The 27632-nt window shown below is 32.0% G+C and overlaps 1 protein-coding gene across 1 annotated transcript in view; it reads right to left on the reverse strand.

The window, feature by feature from the left end:
* Positions 1-27632, reverse strand: part of LOC126744650 (mediator of RNA polymerase II transcription subunit 16) — a 64011-nt gene that overhangs the window by 14217 nt on the left and 22162 nt on the right. Inside the window, exons 8-11 of the mRNA XM_050452160.1 lie at positions 15470-15636; positions 15272-15411; positions 12424-12745; positions 970-1022 (exon numbers count right to left, since the gene is read on the reverse strand). Coding sequence (XP_050308117.1) covers positions 970-1022; positions 12424-12745; positions 15272-15411; positions 15470-15636 — 682 coding nt within the window. The remainder of the gene's footprint in view (positions 1-969; positions 1023-12423; positions 12746-15271; positions 15412-15469; positions 15637-27632) is intronic.

Raw genomic sequence — 27632 nt, forward strand, 5'->3', positions numbered from 1 at the left:
AACACAGCCTTACTCTTGGTATGTCACTCACGTGGCCCACTTCACGATAACGACTTTTAATTTTGCTGATGGTGCTTTGGGAAATTGCTGGAAGATTAGGGTGTATTTCGTCAAATAAAGCTTCTACTTCTGATTGTGTAGGCGATCCGTCTCCAAAGCCAATCAATATTTAAATATTTAAATTTTTAGTTATTTAGTTAAATAATCCATTTTTATAGGAAAATACTTCTTATTCAAAGTAATGGTTCAAACTGCACAAAATACTACAACAGATAAATTATTCGATTCTGCCAAACTAAAAATAAAGTGACCATTGGAATGCAACAGAAAATGATTTTTTTTTCTATTTTCATTTTCAATCTTTCCATTATTTCATATTGGTCTCGGAAAAAATTAGCATATAAAAAATAAGTTTTTAATTCCGTACTCAGTATCCTCAAAAATTGAATGTAGGGCTGATATTTTAGGTAAGCATAGGGCCATTTTTTATTGATGTTACTTTAACCTCCCAAAAATACCTTAAATTGCTGCAAAACCAAATTCTTCCGGCCATTTAAATCCTCCCTGATTTAGACCTGGGATCGGTCTATTTTCAACAAAATGGCTATCCTGCTCATAATGCTTTAGTTATGGTAAAAAAACATTTAATTACTACTTTTCCTAACCGCCTTATTAGTGGGACTGGCAACATTAAATGACCTCGTAGATCTGCAGATTTGTTTCCACTAATTCAGTAGACCAACAAATTTGGAAGAATTGAGAGAGAAAATTATTGAATGTGCCAATTCCCTACTACCAGGAACTCTTTTTGAACTACAAAATGGCTTTTATGATAGGTCAACTTATTGTTTAGCCAAAGAGCAAGGTCTGTTTGAGCCATTTATTTACAGAATTAATATTTACGTATTTTTAAAAGTTTTAATATTAAAAACTCTGTAAATTTTATAATTAATTTACAAAGATACTCACCTACAAGCGCATCATCTGGTTCATTCACATTCTGCACTAATCGACTAAGTAATCTGAAAAAATGTAGTTTGTAAAACTGACTGAAATTCTCATAAAAAATAAATGTTAATATTTAAATCACCACAATTTCACCAGTAACATAAAAAACTCTTTATTTTATACTCGACACGTGTTTTGCTAGCATCTTCGGGAGAAGGTTTAAACAGTTTTAATCTCTGTAATTAGTGTTAATCTCTGTAAAGCATAAAATATAAGCTGTTGGAGCAATTTAAGGGATAGCAGCACCCACCTATCGTTTCTGGATTATTTCTTATCTTAAATACCAAGCTTACGAAAATAGTTCAGCTGTTACAAATCAATTATGGAAAAATATTCGGGTGCAAATAAAACTAATTTCAGAGCAAATGTAATGAATTTTTGATTATAATCTATTCTTCTGGTTGTACATCTGACATCCTTTTTTTTATCTATAACATTAATATTTTTTTTTGTCTCGTGTTTTTCCTGATATTTTTTGATTCATTAAATTGTCAACTGAAAGTCATTCTTTTAAAGACTTTTTTTTAAAGAAAAAACAGGCTTCTTTTTGCGTTATTCTTTTTCCTTTACTAACATAAATTTCTAAGAATAAAAAAGAAAGAAAGAAAATGTGCTATATTACGTAAGAATAATCTTGTGTACAAGCATTCTACAAGCTAAAAAAAACAAAACAAAAATACAATTTCAAAAATTGACAAAACAATGAACAAAATTAAACACAGGAAGACAAAACTTTTTGAACATACTTGAATTAAAGATAACTAAATAAAACAATCAATTACTAAATAAAGGTGTTGACAAATTAGAGAAGAAAAAAGGAAAAAAACAACCCTTTTCAACATGTCCAAGGTTAAAACCTATCATTAAAAAAGTCATCCAGGTTATAATATGCCTTAGCCAATAAAAGCGTCTTTAATTCTCTTCTAAATTTTTTTACTTATGTAAATTATTAATAAAATAATTTTTTCAGAAATGAAGAGGGGTTTGCAAGAATCTCTTAACTTAGCAGAACACAGGTTTTTGTTTTTGCAGGAACTGCTTTTTTTTGAATAACAAAGACAATGTTAAGTAGCCCCTTATTGGTTAAACCCCAAAAAGGCAAGACATACCGAATATGAGATTCAATAAGTGAAAAGAACACTGAACGTGCAACCACCCCTCCCAGCTCTTGTTTTGCCGTTCTTACTGCAAAACATCCAGAAGATAATTTCCCAGCTAAATGTAAAATATGAAACCGAAGGCGACCATCAATGGTAATTCCTAGGAATTTGCAGCACTCTTTATTCTGCAAGAGAGAATTTTCGTCAAACATCAGACCCTGAACATCGCACTTAAACCCCATAATACACGTCTTTCTTACATTAAACACGAGCCTGTTGGAAGCACACCACCCTGATAAAATCTGAAGGTCTTCAAGGATACAAGTCTTAATATAATCAGAATTTGTATGGCTCCATAGTATGGTGGTATCATCAGCAAACTCAACCACCTTGCCCTGCAGTTTCAATGAACTCAAGTCATCCACATACAGTAAAAATAACAGTGGTCCCAACACTGAACCCTGGGGAACGCCGCATTTTAGGGATCTAGAAGCAGACAAACGCCCAGACACTGTAACCTTCTGAGTACGACTTGATAGATAGGACTCAAGCCATCGCAACGCTACGCCCCTAAAACCATATTTATCAAGCTTAGATAACAGTATTCCGTGATCCACACAGTCAAATACTTTGGACAGATCACAAAACACTGCCGCCGATGACTCTCCAGAATTCAAGGACACATAGACGCTCTCCAAAAAGCTAAAAACAGCATCATGAGTCCCTTTACCGGCTTGAAATCCAAACTGATTTGCAGACAAAATGCCATTATGATGTAAAAAGGACAAAATTCTGTTTTTTGCAAGTTTTTCAACTATCTTAGAGAGGGTAGACAAAATAGAAATGGGACGGAAATTACAAGGCTGATCCAAATCTCCACCCTTATGAAGAGGGATAACCACTGCCTCTTTTAAACATGAAGGAAAATTGCCAATGTGTAAAGAATTGTTTATGGCAGAAACTAAAGCATTTAAGGCTGAATTAGGCAAAAAGAGTAACAACCTCGAAGATATCCCATCAGCTCCAGATGATTTATGGTTTTTTAGGCGTTTGATTTCATTTTTTACTTCGGTAAGATCGACAGGATGAAAGAAAAATGAATGCTTAACCGACACTTGTTGAAGATAGTGTAAGGGATCAATGTTACTACGAATGCCCTTGAGCAAGATATTAAGTATATCACAATAATAGTCGTTTAAAATGTCAGGTCTTAACTCCGGTTCAGATACTTTTCTATGGCAATGTCTAAAATCATTAATAATCGACCAACACTCTCTTTGCCTATTTGATGACATATTTAAGCGATCCCTATAATAATTAGATTTTGCTGCTTTAATTGTATTTCTGATGATATACAAGGATATTTTCATTTGTGGTATATTTGCACAATTTAGTCAAAAAACGGAGGTTTTTAGCTGAAGTTTTAAGGCCTCTTGTAACCCATGGTTTTCGTTTCTTAGTTTTAAGCCTCATTTTAGGAAAGCACTGATTGATCGTATCACACAGAATTTGAAAAAATAAAGTAAATGGGTCAGAAGCCGTTTCAAGTGCATTCCAATTTACCGAAGCTGTAGCAGCAGAAAAAGCATTGAAATTTCTCCTTCTGAAAATTCTTCCCATATAATGAGATGAAGATAATACAGTATTATATGGCATTTTAGCAAGAATAGCTTCCCGGTCGGAAATACTAGATGGGAGTACTGTGCATAAAAAGTCATCAAAATTTGTACAGAAATAGTCAATTGTAGTTGCAGATGAAGAAGTTATTCGTGTGGGAGAAAGAACGTGCATTTTCAAGTCGTAAGAATTTAAAATACTTAAAAGAGAAGTACGTGGCAAGGTTTCATCAGTGTAGTTGGTATTAAAGTCACCAGCCAATATAACCTTAGAGTGTAGGGACAACTGGGATAAAAGAGAATCAAGTTTGTCCAGAAACATAGCAATATCTCCTGTAGGTGGCTTATAAACACAAAGAATATATAAATTAAAACGCTTACAAAAAGAAAGAGAGAATTCAAAAACATTCTCAAACAGAAGATTATCATACTTATCAATATTACAAAAAGTCGTTTCAATTGTTTGCCTAGCCAAGATCATGGTTCCTCCATGTATAGATTGTTGACGACAAAAATTTGATATAGGAACATAATCAGATATTAAAAAAGATACTTAAGTTTTTCGAAGAGCTAAATTCAATCTTACTACTAGAATATGAACATGAATGAGATTCAACCTTCGTGGACATGTCTATAAAAAAAAAGAATTCAATTCACGATCAGTAATCAGTTCAGACTCATTAATTTGATGATTCAAAGACAATTTATTCGATGAAATATTAATTTTAAAATATTTGAAAATATGTGCATGTAATACTGATGCCAAGTCTGAACCAAAGTTACTGGCGTGATTAGACTCTAAAATCCCATACAGATTAATATTATTTGCATGAAAAGTACGATAAAGGGCCTTATTACTATTATAGATAACATTATGGTTTAAATAAGTATAAGGGCTTGTCATCACTAAAGTGTTTGTATCAACATGATTTTGAATTAAATTTTTTAAAACATCAGATGAAGAACAAATTCCATTTAACATTACTATTAAAAAATCTTTTTTCGTAAAGTCCTTAACTAAATTTGATGCTGTCCTAATCACTTCACTGCTTGAACTGCCCGGCTTCAGGAAACACTGGACCTTGGTAAGCTTCAAACTTTAAACGTAAATGTTTTAGGAACAATCTGCTACAATTTCCACCAACAAAGACAAGCCGAGGTCGACTATCGTCAGGTGTATTTGGCCTAGTTGGTAGCTGTGTTGGAGAATTAATAACAACAGATTTAGATATCTGTAACTGTTCCTTCAATGCACAAATGTCGGAATAACAGGTATCTTTTTCAACTTCCGACACCTTTACGGAGTCTAACATCTTCTTATTTAAGTTAGTTAAGTCGTTTACGTCTTTTTGTAGCAAGTTTATTTCAGTCTTATAGGTTGAAGACTCATTTTCTAATGTTTTTATCGTTACAATTAAATTTTTATTTAGGATATTTAGCTCGCTAATTTGTGAATTGAACTTAAGACTTACCCTTTCACTCACTTTCAGTAATGCCAACAATTCACCTTCTTTAATTTTTAAGTTTTCCAATTCAACTTTAAGTTCTTCATTCCGTTTATGCAGATTTTCCAGGGATGAGGAAAACTTCTTTTCGGCCTCCGACACTTCATCTTCAAAAACCATGCTGTTTCTTCTCATTCTCTCTATATGTCTATCCTTCTATTTCAACAAATCATAAATCTTTTGCTCATTAATTTTTCCTTCCTGATCTCTTTCATTAAAATCATCTTGACATCTTTGTGAGCATAAAATCCTGTAGCCTCCCAGTTTTATGGCATCAGAATTTCTTTCCAGACAACTTGGGTGGAACATTGAAATACAAGAGATGCAGCAATAATTTAAAAAATCCCTTTTTTGACAACATTTGAAACTGCGGTTCATTTTAGATTATAAGGAAATATTAATAAATTGAAATAAATATTAATGGTAAAAAAAAAACAGGAACTGCAAGTAAACAGTAACTTGAACTTAAACCCAACGCAGGAAACAAACGTACAACAAAACACACAATTGCACGTCCTACGGTTAATGTTCAATTATTTCAAGTTAAGGTCAATGGTAGCCAGATAATTTTAAATTTAGTCAAAACAGGAACTGTTTATAAAACAAAAACATTTACTGATGCAAGAACTTAATTAGTTTTTTAGGAAACACGCAACACTAGATCAAAACAACTTAAATTAAATCAAACAAATCAAAACAAAACAAAACTGAGCACCGGCGCCTCCTACGAGTATAGACATCTACTCTGTACGACTGCTAAACCGATACTGAATTAAAACAGTTTTAATCTTCTCCAGAAAATGCTAACATCGTTTAACAAAAGACGTGTCGAGAATAAACTGTTTTGTGATTTAAATGTCACAACCAAGGTTCCAACCATAATACTAAACGTTCAAGCTGAAGGTCATAATGATTGGGCCTTTATTATGCTAAAGTCTAGTTTATTACGAATATATCGTTATTTCCTAAATTAATTTTTCCTTTTTTTATTTTATTATAAAGGATGTCCGCGAAATTAGTGTACAACGCTTAACTACAAATTCCTTGCCAAAAAAGTAGAACGATTTAGGCCAACTTGCCTATACCAAAGTTGCTTCGTTTCGCCGCCAGAGGGTGCCAAAGTTTTAAAATTAAATTTTTTTTTTTAAGTAGCGTCTAAATACGTTTATCGATTTCTTACCAAATTTGGGGTGGATGATGACATGAATTGACGTATTTTGACATAGGCGCCAATTTGGATGCCTGGTAATTTAAAAAACATGAGAGCAATTCGTTATTAAATTGGGATTTGATTCCTTAAAGAGGAGGATCGACTTTAATTGTATTTGCATAATATTTGACAAATGCGGGTAGAAAAAGAAGCACAAAAATGGAATTGAAAAAATGATGAACGTTTTTAAAATATTTTTTTATAAATCTGTCGTATTTAGGCTTATAAATCAAGGTTTTCATAAGATTATCTATCTTGCTAATAGAGGGTGTTACTTAAAGGTATGTCATAATTTAAAAGGGATATTCCTGGACCGATTTTAAGTCAAAAAGTTCATATAAACATGGGTCCTAAAATGATTAGTTTTTAAGATACAGGGTGTTAAAAGTTTTATTTTTTTTTTCGTTTTTAATAAATTTTTCAAATAAGGTTTAAAATATTGAACTGAATTTTGGCACAGGATATTATGGCATAAAAACACATTTTTTAGATGTTCATCTACTTTTTTTTTAGCAACCAGTGGCGTAGCTATGATGAATTTTTAATACAATTTTACAAAAAAAATACTACGCCATTGACTTACGAAAAAAATTATGATTTTATCTTAATTATCAATCAATTATAAACAAAAAAATCCTCCATGACTTTTGCTGTAAATCTTACCGTTTGGGTGTAATCGTTAATCCAAAAACGTCTTTTATGCATAAAATGCATCTTTAAAAATTATGGAAATAAAATCAAGTTAGCTTTGTTCGTTGCCAGTAATTTTTTTTTCGTTGTTGTAGACATTATGACACTGACATTAGTGATTATTTTTGATTGTGTTAAGTTTGATTTTATTTTCAGTTTTTATTTGGTACATTTTTCAAATATTTATTTTCAAGCTATTTTTTACAAACTGGTGAACAAAAAGCAACAACAATTAAATACAATACATATATACATAATTTACAACAAATGTTGGAAATGACCACCTCTTGCCTCTATGCAGGCTTCTGCTCTTCTTCTCATAGAATCACGAACTCTTTCGAAAGTTCCAGGCGTGTTTCGTATAGTTTCACATCCGTCAATAATTCTATTTCTTAGTTCTTCTAATGTCACAATTGGTGTCCGATAAACCAATGTGTTCAGGTGTCCCCACAAAAAAAATCTAGGCTATTTAAGTCAGGTGATCTAGGTGGCCAAACTGTGGTCCTCCACGGCCTATCCATTTATTTTGGTAGACTCTATTTAAATGCTCATGTTATAATGCATCATCTCACGTAATAAATGCATCATGCATAAACCAAAGTTGTTGCCGTTACTGAAGAGGAACATCTTCAAGAAGCAAAGGCAAATCATTTTGGAGAAATTACAATGATTCTGTCCGTTAAGGCATCCTGGTAAAAAAGATGGTCCAATTAAATGATCGGATACGATACCGATCCAAACGTTTATTGAAAATTGTTCCTAAAAATGTGTCTCTGTAATCGCATGAGGGTTTTTTTGAGCCCAGTAATGATTGTTATGGAAATTGATTCTTGTATTTCTGGAGAAATTAGCTTCGTCCGTAAACAAGATGTATCGCACCAAATTGAGGATGTTGTGTTACTTTTTGGAGATACCATCTACAAAATTGCGTACGCGGTTCATAATCTCTAAGGAGCAATGCCTGAACCCTTTGTATGTGAAAAGGGTATATAGTCGCCTTCGCTCTTATCGTGCGGGTTCAAAGGTCACCACGTAATATGAATCAAATTGAAAAATCAGTGGCTGCCAAAATGTTATTTCCTTGAGAGTTTGACAATACGTTGAACGCCGTCATGTGACATATTAAAGCCGCGTGTACACCTTAGATCATAATTATTAACTGACGTGATGCCTTTAACGCCGTAAAAATGTCTGCGGAATACTACATATCCGAGATTCGACATGTAAAACATACGTTGGTTATTTCCTTTCATGACGTGAAAAAGCCCATAAGTATAAAGCCCACTGGGTATACGCCTCATCGGTATATGCCTAGAATCCCCGATATTCTACTAAGTTGCCAGACATAATATTTACTTTTCTTTTTTGAAAAATTGTCCGAAATAGACGGAATTCTCAATAACAATTTTTCTTTACGCAATAATATCTAAATCTAAGCATTTTATATTTTTTTATGAGAGCAAAAATGCCTCCCTAGCCTTTCATTAAAATTGTACATATTTCCTTTAAAAATGGTTGTTACCTAAATTTTTGAGAAATTAGTATACGATTTAGCATGACCCTATGTATGTGCATAACATACTAATTTGTCGATTTCAGGGCACAGCGTCTAATTTTTAACGATTATTTGATCTTGTCTTCTTCTTTGTTTATGTGTGATTGTGTTTTTTTGTAATAATTATTGGGAAACTATACATTTTGGTATAATGATAAACAATTAATTTGTATTGTGTGTGATGCAGTGCAGTCAGAGACCAGAAAACTACTTTCTTTGTTTAAAGGCAAGTTCATGTTACAATCTCACTTTTAAAATGACGTTTTAATTTTATGATTAATTATTTGTCGTTCGACCCAATCTATACGTTGATGCACAGAAAATTAAAAAAGTTGTGTTATCTTTTCTTTTATATCAGTTAAAAGTCAAAAAAAAGATAAAAAAATAACTAAAAAAAAAACTGGTGAATGCGGCGGGCATTTCTATCTCCCAGGGCATTCACCAATTTATTTACTTAGCATTTTTTAAAAAGATAAATACAAGAGGAGCTACGACAGTTCTTTAACATGTCGTTTTCTTATGAATATTTATTTATTTACACATTACAAGGCAAAAAAGATTGAAACTAACTATTAAAAAAATGGAGAATGCGCCGGGCATATCTATCTCCCAGCGCATTCACCAATTTATTTACTTAGCATTTTTTGAAAAGATAAATACAAGGGGAGCTACGACAGTTCTTTAAAATGTCCTTTTCTTATGAATATTTATTTATTTACACATTACAAGGCAAAAAAGATTGAAACTAACTATTAAAAAAATGGAGAATGCGCCGGGCATATCTATCTCCCAGTGCATTCACCAATATATTTACTTAGCTTTGTTTAAAAAAAAATTTTGTACTTTTTAATCATACCTAAATAATAAACGAAATGCAAAAAGAAAACTAATTATTTTAATAACGAAAAAGAAAATAAGGGATTGCTTAGAATGTACAAGAAGAAGTAGCTAAAGCGCTTGGAATTAGTTTAAGAATGGTGCAAAAGGTTGTATATGAAAACAAGAACAATCTTGTTTCCAAGCATGAAACAAAGTGTAAAAGGAAGAAGCCGAAGACTGAAGATTTAAGTGAATGTGTAAAAATGAAGTAACAAATTTGACTAAAAAAAGAAACTAATTATAACTATCATTATCACTAACAGAGTCGGAAAACTCTTCGTCATTTTCCGAATCTTCTTTAAATGGAGCAATGATCAATGGTTCAACTTGGATATCGAGTACTTTTTCTTTCTTCCACCAGGTTCTAATAATGTTTTCTGTGTGATCCACTGATTTCCGCCAATCTCCTTTGTGATGTGATTCAATGCCTCATTCCAAACAGCTTCAACCTGGTCAGATCTAAGCCCAGCACCCACATGCTTCTCATAATAAGATTTTGACCCTGCCCATATAAGCTCAATGGCATTAAACTGACAATGGTATGGTGGCAATCTTAAAACTTCATGGCCATATTCACGTACTATTTCGTCAAAAGCATATATTTTTGGTCTTTTCAGCGATTTTGCAATTGAAAAAAGTTCGGATTTTAGCATATATGGCAAGGGATTCTGATTTACGTTTACTAACCATTCATAAATTTCCCTTTTTCTCCAACTTCCATTTGGTTGTTTATTCAAAATTCTTGAATGATACGACGCATTGTCTAATACTATTAAGGAAGGTTCTTGCAAGTTCGGTATTAACTGTTCCTTTAACCATTTTTCAAACATTTCGCAATTCATATTGTCATGATAATCCATACTTTTAGACTTAGAAGAAAAAATTAAACTTGCACCTGCAACGAATCCCGTTGAAGACCCGGCATGTAAAATAATAAATTGTTTTCCCTGACCACATCCTTTTTTTCTTTTCACGCTTTTCACAGATTTATCTTGCCAAGATTTAATTCCACTCCCGTTTGAGAATATTCAAGATTCATCTAAGAATACCACTTTCCTTAACTTTGATTTTTCATTTTGTGTATATTGTCTTAAAAATCCTATTCTTTGGCTCACAATATTTGGTAGTTCACACAAATATATTCTATTGTAGTCTTTTTTATAGCGAAAACCTATGCTTTTAATTAATTTTGATAAAGCAGAAAGTCCAATTTCCAAAGTGCCACATTGCTTTAAAACATCCCTCAGAAATGGCAGTGTTATATTTGTTTTTAGCCTATATAGTTCATAAATCCTATCCCTTACTTCCATTTTTACACATTCACTTAAATCTTTAGTCTTCGGCTTCTTCCTTTTACACTTTTTTTCCTTCTTGGGAATAAGATTGTTCTTGTTTTCATATACAACCTTTTGCATTATTCTTAAACTAATTCCAAGCGCTTTAGCTACTTCTTTGTGTACATTCTTAGGCAACCCTTTATTTTCTTTTTCGTTCTCGAAGTAATTAGAATAATTCCAAATTAGAATAATCTACCATTTTTTAACTAGTACAATTAACGTTTTAAGATCCAAAGGGTAATAAAAAAAAACTGTCAAGAATAATCACTAACGCAAGTGTCATAATGTTTAAAACAACAAAAAACAATTTCTGGCAACGAGCAAAGCCAACTTGATTTATTTCCATAATTTTTAAAGATGCATTTTATGCATAAAAGACATTTTTTTAATTAACGATTACACCCAAACGGTAAGATTTACGGCAAAAGTCATGGAGGAATTTCTTGTTTATAATTGATTGATAATTAAGATAAAATCATAATTTTTTTCGTAAGTCAATGGCGTAGTATTTTTTTTGTAAAATTGTATTAAAAATTCATCATAGCTACGCCACTGGTTGCTAAAAAAAAGTAGGTGAACATCTAAAAAATGTGTTTTTATGCCATAATATCCTGTGCCAAAATTCAGTTCAATATTTTAAACCGTATTTGAAAAATTTATTAAAAACGAAAAAAAATAAAACTTTAACACCCTGTATCTTAAAAACTAAGCATTTTAGGGCCCATGTTTATATGAACTTTTCGACTTAAAATCGGTCCAGGAATGTCCCTTTTAAATTATGGCATACCTTTAAGTAACACCCTGTATATAGTTTTTAAAATATTCGACAATTTATATCCAAATTGTAAAATTTCTATGAGGGTGGGCTTGTAGTAGTAAGTACGAAATGTATGTAACATACTAGAAAGATCTATCGTACCTTTGATAGTTCGGGTATTAGAGAATCAGAGAGACGCACACGGCAATTTATCTTTAGACGGAAACTTATTTCATGCACAACAGGATGCGGCACCTCCTCACTATGTAGTTATGGTTAGGCAATAGCTAGAAAATAATTATCCAAATCAATAGATTGGAAAAAAGCTTCCTAAATATCCTATATATAAGGACCTCTCGCCCCTTGATTTCTTCCTCTGAGGCCACACAAAATCTTTGGTTTTTGAGTGCAACCTGACTCAATAAAGCAAATGACGGAAATAATAGTTTAAGAATGTCAAGCTATTTTCAGAAAAACATTTGCCAATGTACGTCAGAAGTTTGAAAATATATTATTATTTATTTATTACTCTTGAAAACAATGGTCATTTTGAACATTTTTAAATTAATAATAAAATAAAAATATAATTTTAATATACTTAAGTAATGTTGTGTTTTAACTAATAAACAAAAAAACTACTACATCAGAATTTTAAGAGGTTTTCAAATTTGCAATATAAGCTTTTTTGAGGACTAGCATTCAACATGAATATTAAGGTTACGAAAAAAGGTAAATTTCGACTTAAATTAATTTATACGAAACTTACCTAAACAACAAAGCTAAAACGTCCATACTAGCATCAGATCGTATAAACACCGGCAAACAAGCAGGTCTCAATAACCCCCAAATCCTTATAAAAACGAGCATTTCCCGCAACATATTTAAAGCTTTCACATCCTTAATTAGTTCGTACGACTTTCCGATAGAGGGTCTACTGTCGGGCACCTTCACAAGTAAATTTAAAGCTAAGTCGGCTACCCATTGGATAAGCTGTTGTAAACTTTGTAAAGTCGATGGCTCCACTGTGAATTCTTTAGCTTCCAAGTGTACGAGCACCTTGTCTACGTCTGTTTGACCTTCTGCCTGCTCTAAAAAAAATATTATTTTGATAAAATATTTTTTAACGACATATTATTCAGGGTGTTTTTAAAATTGAGTCATTTTTGTTATACCTTGTAGAACTCGCAAAAGAAGTTAATATACCAAAAATCATGTATACCAAAGTTACATAATAAAAGATATTGAAACTACATTATTAAAAATTATTTAAAAAAAAAATATTATTGAGTTAAATGGTTACCGTTTTTACAAAAATTGTTCAAAATTCTTCCTATTTTATCGATTAACACACAATTTTGCTGGGCGAAACTCGCACTATCCATCTATTCGGAAACTCATTATTTAGATGTTCATGAACTTGTCGTCTAAAATGTGGTAGAGCCCCGTTATGTAAGAACCACATATTTTGTCTCACAATTATTGTGGCAGATTGGGTCGAAAAAAAACTAAATAAATTTCACCGATCAGTCGAGGTGGAAAAAAGTAGGGTTCAATAAACATACACGCATACAAGCCATTTCCATGCCAGTCCAAACATTTATCTATGTTGAAAATTAAAGCTCTTTACAACATGCGGATTTTCTACTGCCCAAATATTATTGTTGTAGAAATTTTGCACACCATATTGTGTAAATATGGCCTGCAAAATTAGTTTCGTAAAATATTCATTCCTTCGAACTGTTTTAAAAGCCACTAGCAAAATACGACTCTTCTAGGTCTATGATAATCTTCAGGTTGTAACGGTGGTACCCGTTGATAATGATAAGGATAATATTTTTTTTGTCGTATTGTCTTCCACACTTTATTATGTGAAACTTAAATAACTAAATTTACAAACATACGTGACGAATAATTTCTTAAAGGCAACCTTTTCGCATACAACCTGCATGCTGCTGCTGCATTTCACAAGTATTATTTTCACTAGTTTATTCTTTGCAAAACACGGGCCACTTTTCCGCACAAAATAATCAGTTATCAAACCAAAAATTCGTACTACAATTTTTTATAGTGGTTTTTTGGTATATCAACTCCTTTTGACGAGTCTTACAAGCAATTAAAATAACTGACTCAACTTTGGAAACACTAAACCATATCTTGCGATAAAACCACGCCATTAAACAAATACCAAAGTAATCTGTAAATATTTTGCTCACAAAAAAATACTGTTTTCTTTGTCAAGCCAAGCACCAAAAAACTACAGAAGTAAATCGAAGGCCTCGCCGATGCCAACCCTTAAATCACGACAGTCGACTAGCTTGAGCTCAGGAACATGTCACTTGGGAGCAAAATCAATGGCAAAATGTTTTATTTACTGATAAATCTCGCTTATATCCAGATTCTCGAAGATCTGCGCAAGATCTTCGAGCTTATCAGCACACCGCTATGCTAGAAATGTTCTATAGGTTCTAGAACATTGCTCTATACGCCAAAAATATTGGTTCAAATTTTATTTTAATGCATGATAATGCCACTCCACAGACAGCTAGAATCAAACAAAATTTTTTGGAAGAGCAGAACATTCATGTTTTAGACTGGCTAGCTCAATCACCTGATCTCAATCTTATAGAGCAATGCCGGGACATGCTTCAGCGAAGTGTTCTATAGGGCCAAAATCAGTTTCAAAACCGAAATCGGTTGTTTCAGTTCTTCCACCGTGTTGGATATCAATTCCCCAAGAAGATCTAAGTAACTTAATCCTTAGCATGAAAAGACATTATTGAACCAGAATCAATGCACAGATCATATTACTTATGAATTTTTTGCTTTTCTATTTTTTTGTAAAATGTTTATTATAATTTTTTTATTGTTTTGCATAAGTAAATAAGAAAATCAGTATTTTAATATCACGTCATAATTAATTTGTTTATTTTGTTTATCTCCACTTATAATGGTTACAAAAAAATATTCATTACCAGGAGATATTTTTTATTTCTACAAAAATCTTAGAAACCGCTAATATTTAATTATCTTGTTAAAAACGGTTACTATACCGGTATACCTACAAAAAACTGCTCTGTCAACAATTGTCTCTGTCTTTTAAGAGGAGATAAGTTAAATAGAGAAAACTACATAACAATATAGCATATACGGCTTTTACTACCTGCATTTAAAAAATGTGTAAAGTTGATATTGAATAACTTTGTAAGAAAATACTATTCTATCCACAACCTGGCATAAACATCTGTTAGTCAGTCGTTGCTGATTTACGCTTGGGTGAACATCTCGTGTATTATTTTGAATCTCAGTTCCTAGAATCGCGTTTATTAATATTTATTAGTACCTTTACTCTAATGAAGTACATTAAAAAAACATATAATAAAAGAGTTCATAAACGGTAATATTGGTTATAGTTTAAAGCATAAGCTATTATTAAAAAATATTTATCATTTAAATATTTCTCGACGACGTCACTGGTAAAGATTTCTTGTGTTGGTGAAATCAACAATGCGGTCAAGCGGCGTTGCTATGTTATTGCCTTTTTCTCTAATATATGTTATTTGCGTTAATTTAACTGCATGTTCGCAATTTATATATAGAAATAAGAATAAAATTACCTGAAAGGGAATCTGCTGGACTTTTTTCATGACTATTCATTTCGCTTGGCCTCAGTAGACTTTTAAATGCGGTTGAAATGCTATGCAGCATTAAGAAGCTTGACAGGTCGTTGGCTTTTGCTTGACTGTTGGCGCTGAGCCTAAAAAAAAACCCATAATTAGTCCTCAGTCTTATTATCAACTAGAATTAATACAAACCTGTATAAGGAAGTTTTAATACATAATAGTTGAACATAGAAAAACTGTTGCATAAATGGAGGTTGACGGTTAAAGCTTTCAGTTAAGCGATCACAGACTGCTTCTATCATGCTCGGTCTTAGGACTAACATTAGGTCTAGCCAGTCTAAGCCTGCTATCAGACAATACTAAAAAAATAGTAAGTTTTCTACAGATTATACTGAAAAAGGGAATTAAAGTTATCTTAATTATAGTCATCGTACAATTAGTTAATACAGATACAACATACTGCAAGTTAAAGTACAAATTATTAAGTATACTGGTATAAGCCCCCCAAATTAAATTTAGTTTTTCGAGTATTCCATTACGAAATAAGAAACTGTCAGGTCAAGATGCCTGATATAGATTAAATGGGTATAAGCGACGCAAAAAGACAAATTAATTTGCAAATAATATCTTGTCAAATAAATATTATAATACCTATACAAGCAAAACAATACATTTATTTATTTTATTTTATTTTATTTATGCCATTCAACAGAAATACATCCAATTACTGAATGGGAAAAAAACACATTTACAATCAATAACAATAAGGAAATGCTTAAAAAGAAAAACAATGAGAAAATAAAAAAAACAAAGTTTTACTAAGAATAGTGTACTTTTTTGATATCTGCTATGCTACAGTTAAATAAGTCACATTGACCCTGAACAGAATTATATGTGTTACAGACTCTGCGTAGTGGAGAAAATTTGTTAATGTTAGTCCTTGGTCTAGGTAGGTGAAATGTTTGTGAGTTTCTGGCTGATATGCGAGGTATGTGAAAGTTCAGTTCTTGTAATAATTCTGGCAAGTCGATTAAGTTGTTTACTAATTTATATAGAAACTGCAAATCAGCAGATTTTCTTCTATCTTCTAAAGAATGAAAGAAAAATCTTGCCAGTAACCGTGCATGTGGAAAACCGAGTTCTGGGTACACTCCATCGCATTTATTAAGTCATTCAAAACTGTTGATCTAGGGACTGTGACATTGTCTATGGTATTAGTCATAAATAATTATTTTTTTCTTTAAACTGAAAGAAACAACCTTACATTTAGCAGCATTTAGAGGCAGGTTATTATTTTTACACCATGCATTAAGTTTGTTTAAGTCACTTTGAAGTAAAATACAGTCCAAAATGCTGTTAATTCTATAAAGAACTTTTTTATCGTCCGCGTATAATAGACTATTTACAAAAAGTTCATCAGATATTTTATTAATAAATGAGTTGAAAAAAAAGCGGTCCCAAAATTGAGCCCTGTGGGACTGACTCCAGAGGCGGCAACAATCTTTGCCGAGCTTCGACCATAGCATTCTACGTACTAGGGGCGGTCACTCAAGTAGGATCTAAAAAGATTCGTTAGGCCGGAAGAAAATCCATAAATTCGATCGAAGTTGTTAACGAGAACGCCATGGTCGAGTCGGTCAAAGGCCTTAGAAAAGTCCGTATACATATATGAGGTCAACTTGAGAGTTGTTATTTATTGATTCAGTTATAAATTCAGTAAGAGAAACTAGATTTGTTGTGGTAGACCTGCCCTTCATAAAACCGTGTTGTCTACTGTCAATCAGATGTTTCATTGATGGATATAAAGCAGTATGCAGAACACGTTCAAAACATTTAGAAAAGTTATTAATTATTGTTATAGGGCGATAATTTTCTATAAGATTTTTGTCACTCTTTTTGTGTACAGGGATAATTTTAGATATTTTCCAAAGATCAGGAAAGCTTTCTTGTTTTAACGCTAAATTAAAAAGGAAAGTTAATGGTTTAACAAAAGCTATGGCACAATCATAGAGAATGAAAGCAGGAATTTTGTCGGGTCCAACAGTTGCTTTTGGTTTAATCGTTTTAAGAGCTCGTAATACTTCATCTTCCGTGAATCTGGATATAATGATGGTATCTGCAAATATGTTTTGAGCATTGTTGCCAGGTTGTGTAGCAGTGGAAGAAATATATGCACTTTTAAAGAAATCTGCGAATGCGTTTGCAATAGCTTGAGGATCAGACATAATCATTCCCTGTTGGTCAGTCATATTTTCAGGTAACAAATTGTTATTTTGTGAGCTTTGAATTAGCTACCAAAAATTGTTTGGTTGGGAAAATAAATTATTTTCAAGACTTGACCATGGCATTCTCGTTAACAACTTCGATCGAATTTATGGATTTTCTTCCGGCCTAACGAATCTTTTTAGATCCTACTTGAGTGACCGCCCCTAGTACGTAGAATGCTATGGTCGAAGCTCGGCAAAGATTGTTGCCGCCTCTGAAGTCCCACAGGGCTCAATTTTGGGACCGCTTTTTTCAACTCATTTATTAATATAACACAGTATTGTATGTGTGACAGTTCAATATCTTTTTTTGATTTTCGATCGCAGCTCTCTAAATTTAGTTAAATCATATTGTTGATGAAAACGCTTATATTTCTTCCACGAGCTATGTTTATTTCTAATTGATTCAATAATTTCAGAGGTAAACCAGGATGGATAAGATCGTTTGCGCCTGGCAGTTTTAGGGACACAGTTATCAATACAATTATAAATTTTATTATAGAAAAGTTCGACGGCAGAATTGATATTATCCACAGATTTCAATATATTCCAGTTAATGTTAAGAAAGCTCTGATATAAAATTCTTAGGTCAGCTTTTTTAAAATTATAAAAAATATTTTCAACTTTACCGCTATTTATTTTTTGTCAAGGTTATATCTAAACTTAATCAACAAGGCTGGATGAATATCTTCTTCTTTAACTAAGAAATCTCTGTACTTCACAAAGATCTGAATCTGATCGAGATGTAATAACAAGATCCAGAAGCCGTCCCTGGATATTTTCAATAAAATTTATTTGTTTCCAATAAAAAAATTCTAACAAATTATTAAGTTGGTTAACTCTAAATGACGGATTAGCTCCTTTCGAATACAAAATGTACTCTGGAATATTAAAGTCTCCTAGAAACATAATTTTTGAATTGTAAAGGTACGTTAGCGTTGAAATGTAATCAAAAACATCTTCAAAAACCTCTGAAAAACGTCCGGGTGGGATGTAAGTTAAAATAATAAAAAGATTGGTGTGATTAATAATTATTTTAAGGCCAATGATTTCTATGATGCTACGCAAATCGTTAGGAAGAACCAAAATTTACTTAAAAATATCTATGTATATATTTTTGATAGTATTGGAATAAGGATAAATTCAAGAAACAACTCGACAAAAACATTAAATCGGGCTGGAATCTGATAACCAGCAAGAGAAGACACAAACTTGCACAAGAAAGCCTACCCACGTCATTAGTAGGCTCAATTGTCCAAAAAAAAAAGAATACATATCTCTTTTACGACTTGTTTCTAAGATTGACCTATTCAATCGTAAACTTTCTTTAGTCACAAAACTTGGACGAGGGATGCAGGTGTAAGAAAATGAAAACTATACTCAAGAAGCTCTTTAAGCTAGCCTTTAGTCCAGGCGGGCTATTGTTAATAATTTTTTAAACCTTCAAAGCCCCAACAAAGGAGAAAACCCTAGAGCTCATGTACACACAACACCCAAATGAACCACACAAACAAATTAAATTGGTTTGATTCGCCACGGATATGTGATGAAGAATTGCATCCCATTAATCAGCACTCTCAGAATTCAACTATGAAAATCATGCAGAATTTTGTTGCATTTACTTAAAATCATAAGCTAACTTTGACAATTTTCTGGCAGTGGAGAGATACATTGAAAAACTGAGACCAAAAAAGAAATATGTTTTGACGGGGAATTTTAATATGGATAAAGACTACACCGAATGATCTATGATAGGCTTTGACTCTTGTTGTCACTTTGAACCTGAACGGACAACTTTTAAACCTATTACTAGAGTAATTTATTCAACTTTAAAATACACAGAAAAGTACTCATGTCTTTTTGTTACATTACGCGTTTAGGATATTAGAAATAAAAGATTTTTAGTAGTAATTGCAACATACTTTGCTTATGTAAAATTATTAACTAATGACAATTTCTATTTTATAAGACGCATATTTTTAAAAGGATTTTTTTATATCGGTGCGTTTTGATTAAGTAGATCAAATAATATATAATTTAAAGAAAAGGTGGCGTAATTTTAAAGAGACTTGCATATTGCATGAACTAAGCTTATAAAGAAATCATTAAATTCTTGTAAAGATATTACTGTTTTATATACGTTTAAAAATTTTATATTGGTTTCAGAATAAAATTTGGGGTATTTTTAGATACATTAACACAGGAAAAAAAACAACACTCAGGAACACTGTCGCGCACACACTTATCCCATGAATACCCGTTTAGGTCATTAATACATTCTTTTTATTGACAACGTCAGATTCGCCTGACTCGCGTTGACTCTGGTTAAATAATAATAATAATAATAAAAATAATAATAAAATAAAGAGGGAGAAAGAGAGAGAGAACAGTAAGAGAGATCGAAAGAAAAGAAGGCGTAAAGAAGAGATGACACTATAAATGCAGCGCTACGTCACATATTGTATAATTAAATAGGTTACATATTAAACAAACATTTTTTTCCAAATTGAATTTCTAAATGAGCAGACTGACAATGTTAAATCACTAATTTTATACTTATTTATCAGCTTGGCAGCATTATAGGAAAAATATGATTTAAAAATTTCCTTATGATGTCTTGGAATGTCAACAAGATATCTTTGTCTTACGTTTACATGATGTGCTAAAGTTCTTAGTTTAATTTTATTAAAAAGGTAGTGAGGGGTGCGATTTTTAAAATTTTATATTAAAAAGAAACTGAATGAAGTTCTCTACGTCTTGCCATATCTAACCATTTTACATCTTTAAGCTTATAAGTAATGCTGTTGCGTCTTCGTATACCAAAAATAAATCTTTGACAGGAGTTTTGAACAACTTGAATTCGATGTTTTGTTCCATTATCCAGGCATGGGCCATAAATTGAGTCACAAAAGTTAAAGTGAGATAAGACTAAGGATTCGCATGTTTTTTTTGTTGTTTGATTTAAATAATGTCTGTGTGCATAAAAGATAAGATAAGATTTTTAGGGTTAAATAGGCTATTTTAAGTTTTGTAGTGATGTGTTCTTTAAATCGTAATTTATGATCTATAATTAAACCCAAGTTTTTTGCACTATCTTTAATTGTTATCTTTTCATTTCTTATTTTTAAGTGTAGATCATTAACTATATTCGTTCGGTGTCACTGGCAAACACAATTGCTACGGATTTGGCTGGATTAAGTTTAAGCTGCATATTTGTCGATTTTTCGTATAAATACTGAAGATCACTATTTATTTTTAAATTGGCTTCCTCAGTACCAGGAACAGTAAAGCTGTAAATTAATTGGGTATCATCAGCATACATATGGTGATCACAGTATTGAAGACATGACCTCAGCAAGAATTGTCTCACAACTATGCCCCTGTCTAAAACCGGATTGTTTAACGGGTAAAATATTGTTTAGAAGTTACAAAAGTGCCAATCTGAGTCTCCATTACTTTTTCTAAAATCTTGGATAAGCAAGGAAGGATAGAGATTGATCGAAGGTCGCTAAATTCCTTAGGGTTGTTACATTTGCACAATGGACACTAAGTTTGGCTTGCTTCCATGAATCAGGAAATATACCTGATATCAAGCAAAAGTTTACAAGATGTCTAATATGAGGAATTAGAAATGGACAACAGTATAAAATAGGATTTAAATTTAATTTATCTTGGCCAATTGCATTTGATTTTAGGTTATAAATTACTTTTAATATATCGCTATCTGCCACAGAAATAAAAGAAAATGAATTTATAATATTGAGCTTGGTATTTAGATAGGATAATAATGTTTCATTATGTATGTTTTGATTATTGGTATTCATCATTGAAAAATAAATATTTAATTCATGGACAGGTTCTGGAATGTGGTTTGATCTATTTTTTATTATGTTTATTTTTTTAAGTTCTTGCCATTTCTGCTTAGTGGTAGTTAAAGACGGTATTCAGATAAGCTTTTTTTCAGCTCCTATGGCCGATGTTGTCAAATTACGAAGTTCTTTATAGTAAACCCAGTGATTGGGGTTTTTAGTGGCTCGGAATCTATTAAGTGCTTTATTTCGAAGTTTTATCATAAGACGAATGTTATCTGTAATCCGTGGTGAGTATGGTTTGGTTTTGTGATTGACACTGATGAAAGGGGCATATTTGTCAAACAATCTGAATAAACTTGAAGTTAGAAAATTTACCTTTTCATTGGCGTTATTTAATTCATAAAAAATGTTCCAGGAAATGTTTTTAAGGTCGCGTTAAAAAAGTTCTTTATTAATTAGGTTAAGACGTCTAAATTTTAAACTATATAATGGTTTTACATTTTTCTTTTTTGTTTGAATTTTACAAAAGATTAGGTTATGATCAGATATCTGTATATCTTTGGTGCCAACATCTATGACGTTATCCTGTTTATAAAATATTAAATCAATAGTAGATGAGCTATAATTATTTATTCTTGTGGGCTTTGAGATAAGTTGTTTTAAACCAAATACGTCAGTAATATTTTGTAAAGATTCACTTAGTTTGTTGCCCATATTTCCCATGTCAATATTAAAATCCCCAAAGCAAAAGAGTGCATCATTGCTTGAAAATAATTCTGTCAATATTTCCTCATAATAATTAAAAAAATTGTTAATATTGGATGAAGGCCTAATATGAAGATTTCATCACCCAAGAATAACCTAACCCAGATGTGTTCAATAAATTTGGTACTTTCTTGTAGTATAATAGAGTATTTGATATTTTTCTTTATATATAGGCCCACGCCACCACCCCTAGAATTTCTGTCCTGCCTCACAAAATTATAGTCTGGTAAACTTATTAAATGATCACTTATATCACTATGAAAACATGGCTATCAGAGACCCCGATGACACTATAGTTGTGTGCGAGTATGTAGTCTCTGAATATATCAAATTTATTAGGTAAGGAACGTGCATTTATACGTACCAAAGAAATTATAGCAAGAAGAAAATAAATAGTAGAAATACATGAAAAGAGAATAAAAAAGAGCTTTGAAAATAGATACTAAAGAGTTCTCAAAACACAGAAAAAAAAAGTTCAAACCAAATTGTTTCCAACATAAACAACTCATCTGATTAAAATGCTACGCTATTCCTTATAAAGACTAATGGAATAATTTGGAAATCCTTAGAACTTTCTACATTGTTTTCGCCCACAGAGACCAATCATTTCAAGAGAACATTGACAATAAAAGCAAGCAAATGCACAAATTCTAGAAAGTTCAAGAATTACGCTAAAAGATTACATTGCTAAAAATACAAAAATTATAAAACAAAGAAATTAAAAAAATGGCAAAAATGAGTGGATAACAAATAGTTTAATGAGACAAATAAAAAGTACTTTATATAAAGAGATACAATGAGAAATACTTTATATAAAGAGATCGCGGAAATATGCAACTAAAATCAACTAAAAAATTAAATAACAAAAAATATAAATATAAGGCCAAAAATTTCTTTAAAAAAATACTTCATATTTTATTAAAGAGGAAGAGTAGTATTGTTTTGAGCCTGTCAAAAAAAAAGTGATACATTTTTACGATATTAGAAAGTATACTTTTGCCATTTTTGCATAAGCATTTGGCATCATTGCATTAGAGATGTTGCAAGCAGACAAACTGCCCATACAATGCTAATTTTAGCCTTTCAACGTTCTAAGCTCAAACTAGATATTTAAATATAATAAATTTAATAAAACTAAAAAATTAACCTTAACACTCTTTAAGTATTCTTTGTTTTAAAATGTTTATAACATTAATTACAAAAACTTTGTGTTTTGGTTAAATATTTAATTATATAAACAACTTTGAATCTATGGTATAAAATATTATTTATCTGATTAAGATATCTGTATTCAGACTTTTATATGGATTCCAAAACTATATCCTTACTGGACATCTTAACCGCTGAAATGTTTATTTTTATTTTTCAAACTATATTCTTTCACTTGGTTAAGTCAAAGTCAAGTCAAAACATGCTTTATTGTCGAAAGATTAACATCTCATTGCAAAACTAAAATTAAATTCTAAAATAATATAGATAGGTCAAAATTTGGAATAGAAATAAAAATTAACATACCATATAAATATAGCACTTGACACAAATAAAAAATAAAACAAAATAAAATAATGTGGGTACATAAATCTTAACATTACTCATGCGAGTCGATCATTAAAAAAATCATCTAGGGTGTAATAAGCCTTACTAATCAAAAGTTTTTTACACTGACATTGGAAATTTTTAAAGTTATTTAGGTTTCTAAATTGTGAGGACAAATGGTTATAATTTTTTTTGCATCATAGATAAATGGTCCCTTTACAAGGAGATTTGTTGGTATGGGTAAAGGTACATATTGTTCTTGACGAGTATTATATTGCCCTTGTGTAATAAGATGCCTATATTTTCTATGAACTAAACATACATTGTCAAGAACGACAAGGTCATAAGTTTGTTATTCAAAAAGACAGGACTACATGATTCCCGCAATCCAACATTGTACATAATTCGAACTGCCCTCTTTTGTAATACAAACAACGAGATAACCACTGCAGCTACCCCAAAAGGGTACTCCATATCACGATACACTCACAACGGTATGTTCTTGCGCATCCGCCCGGCCATCGCGTGACGTAATGCGGCAGACAAGGTTCTCAGGCGCGATGCATAATTAGATGGTATATTCGATATTTCTGCGATTTTTTGAAGGATACTAGATATTTTTGGTACATAATAATTAGTATTTAATAGTTATTAAATTAATTAATACATAATATTATTAATTAGTAGGCACACATTATTTATTGTTTGCCAATTATACAAGTTCAAAAGCCTTGTGCTTTTATATTAATGAGAAATAAGTTTATACCACAGATATATTTAGTTTATTGTTTTAGTTGAATTTATAACAGGGAAATCAAGTCAAAATTTTTGCCTTTATTTAATGTTGGCACGGAATTGTACTTTAAATGGTGTGCATTTTTGGGAGTGTAATTTAATAGCTTTTCTCTCAGAGGTATTTCAAAGCAGTCTTCTTTAAAATGGACTAAACATATTTGTGCTAAAATGTTAAATTAAATATTAATTTAAGGGTATACAGTGCGTCCCAAAAGTTATGTCTAAATTCATTTAAAATTCAGGGGTGTGTACGAAAAAAAAAAACGCTCGGACACGTCGATTTTTGTTTTTGGTTGCGCATTATTTGCAATAAAAACTTTGTATACAGGGTTTCTCATGTAGCCGTGGTCAATACCAACTTTCTTATTTTAAATAGAACACCCTGTATGTAATAAAATTTTTGGATTCTACACAAAATTATAAACATTTTGGTGTATCACATGCCCTAGCCCTTTTATTTACCTGTTTTTAAATACAGGGTGTGGAAAGAAACACTTTTTATAATTTTAAGAGACTCTACAACCAATACCATTAAAGATAGAGAAAAACGGCTTTTACTTTCCTATCTTAACTTTTTAATACCTGTTTTTTGAGATACATGCCAAATATGACACCTCTCAATATTTTTGACAGATTTTTCTGACAAGTTTACAAGTATGGAGGTACATCTTCTAGTAGTGGGTTTAACTGTTGTTCAAGAAAGTTTAAATAGAGGGGCCCGTTCAGATTAGGAGGAAGTTCAAAAGGACCAATAAAAAAACCAGATATCACACCACACCAAATATTTACCTTGAATTCATGTTGAAAATGTAGTATCTCCAGTTCAGATATTGCCCATTCTTAATGAATCACCCTGTATATCATTTAGAAGGATTTTGGTGTAGCTATTTAAAAATGTGTTTTTTTTCAGAAGCTTCGTATCTAGCGTGTAAAAAGGCGTTATCAGTTTACACTTGATAACGGTTGGAGATACACACTAACTGAAACGTATTGTACCAATGACTACCACCTTCAATACATTTACTATAATTTAGTTTCATTCTCACTGTCGTCATATAAGTTAATAATTATTCTCTCTTTGGGCATTAGATCTAAATTTAGGTACGATTTTCCGAAGGTACGAAAATATATAGTACGAAATGTTTTTTAACATGTTTTACAAAGTTTTCGAAAATGTTTGTTTTTATATTTTTAATTTCGGATTGAAGTAATTCTATCATGGAAGGATTTAAAGTTGGTCAAACATTATTCCTCCTTACCAATATATTTAGTTTAAGCAATATGTGTTCAATTGGGTTAAATATGCAATAATAAGGAGGCAATCTCAATACCTTATGACCCATTTCTGCCGCCAATAATACTGTCACAATAATACTACTTTTTTATTAAAAATTATTTTAATATTTCACTCAATTGCTTTTTTGCATAATTTTCTTCAAAATAAATATCACTCTTCAATATACTGTTCTGAATGGTAGCTTTGGTGTCATTGGTACAGACATTTAATAAGAGTTCGACTGTGATAACCCGCGTTATCCATTACTATGACACTATTTGGAGCTATAGTTGAGAATAATTTATTTTTGATGTAGTATCATCATGATAATCGACAAGTGAAGTTTCTATGTTTTTTGTTGACAATGCTAAAGCATTTGATTTAAATCCGTTGTTTGTCCCAGCATTATAGTAATTCGCTTGCCCGATGAATCTACCCAGCCTTTATCTGGAACATCACGAGTATCATACCATGTCTTATCTTAATAAACAATATACCTTCTATCCTGTTTATATTCATGGACTGCTGCCAGGTATTTCATTCTCCATGTTTTCAGTCGGAACGATTCCATAATGACTCGCCGTTTATCAATTTTGAAAATTTTAAAAACATTATTAAGGATACATATCCTGAGGGTCTCACGACAATATATTATTCCTGTGTTGTCTTTTTTAGTCTTGGCAACAAGGTATCCAATGCGGAAATCATTTGTTCACTGTACATAGCATACATTTTTCTCCGTATAATATGGATATCGTTCGAGTCCGGTTTCTTAAAAGTGAAGGAATATTTCCTCTTGCGCCTTGGGACTAGTTTCGGACACCTGTTAAGTAACTTTTTTTTAAATTATTTGATTCGCGCATATACTCTAGAGAATTCACATGAATTGCTTCTGATGAGTACGTACAGAGCGGCAGTAAATCGGGGCAGGCAAATCACGCTGAATCTGAAAGAATCAGACTTACAGGCTGTCATAATAGGTGTCCAGCTGATGAGAGAATGGACACCAAGGGGCCGAGCCTTGGCAATTATTACAGGATACCAGGGAATAACAAATGCTTTAGGACACTTTGAGAGTAGGTCAAAGACTCTATAAAACTGCTGGGAGCAACCTCTATATAAACATGCTGTGTCAGCAATAAAACCTGGAAAGAGGATGTCAGACACTGGTTGGAACTTAAGTATAAAAACTCTCGGAACAACTGCTAAAACTGAAACTATCCACATAACTTTTGGGCACCCTGCCATTCAGGAAGGGTGAGAACATACTGGGCCAGTCCAGGCAATACCTCGAAAGGTAACAGGGCTGCTGATGGGACATGCAACTTGCAGGAAACATCTACATAGACTTGGGAAAGTAGATACACCGCTATGTAGAGATGGTGAGGAAGAGGAAGAAACACTTTCTATGCTTCTGCGAACCATTCAATCAGACCAGGGCGACAGTCCTGGGCAAAGCCAAACCTTCACCAGACAGGATAAAAACACCACTGGGAAAAATATTGGACTTCTAGAAGCAACAGAACTAAACATAGGGACTAGATCTATGGGACACAATAGGATTGCAACAGAGTAGACCGCAGTACAGGGAACCAGCCAAGCACCATCCAGCAAGGAAGTTTTAGTGGCTAACCGGGCATGGAATCCCACCCTACCGGGGGTTTAAGAACTACTGGTGTTCACGAAGAATTTCTTCGCCGACAAAAAATAAGGCCGGCAAAATGTGAATATTAAATTTCAAAAAGAAATTTTACAAATTATTTTTTTCTATGATGTACTGAATAAAAGTAATCTATATAATTATTTTCCTACGATTCTTCAATAAATAAATACAGTTACGCAAATATTTTTTTAATACTCGCTTAAATTGTGTAGCCAACGATTTTTTTAATATTAATAAAACAACT

This window comes from Anthonomus grandis, chromosome 14 (assembly GCF_022605725.1).
Source record: "Anthonomus grandis grandis chromosome 14, icAntGran1.3, whole genome shotgun sequence".
Classification (NCBI taxonomy): domain Eukaryota; kingdom Metazoa; phylum Arthropoda; class Insecta; order Coleoptera; family Curculionidae; genus Anthonomus; species Anthonomus grandis.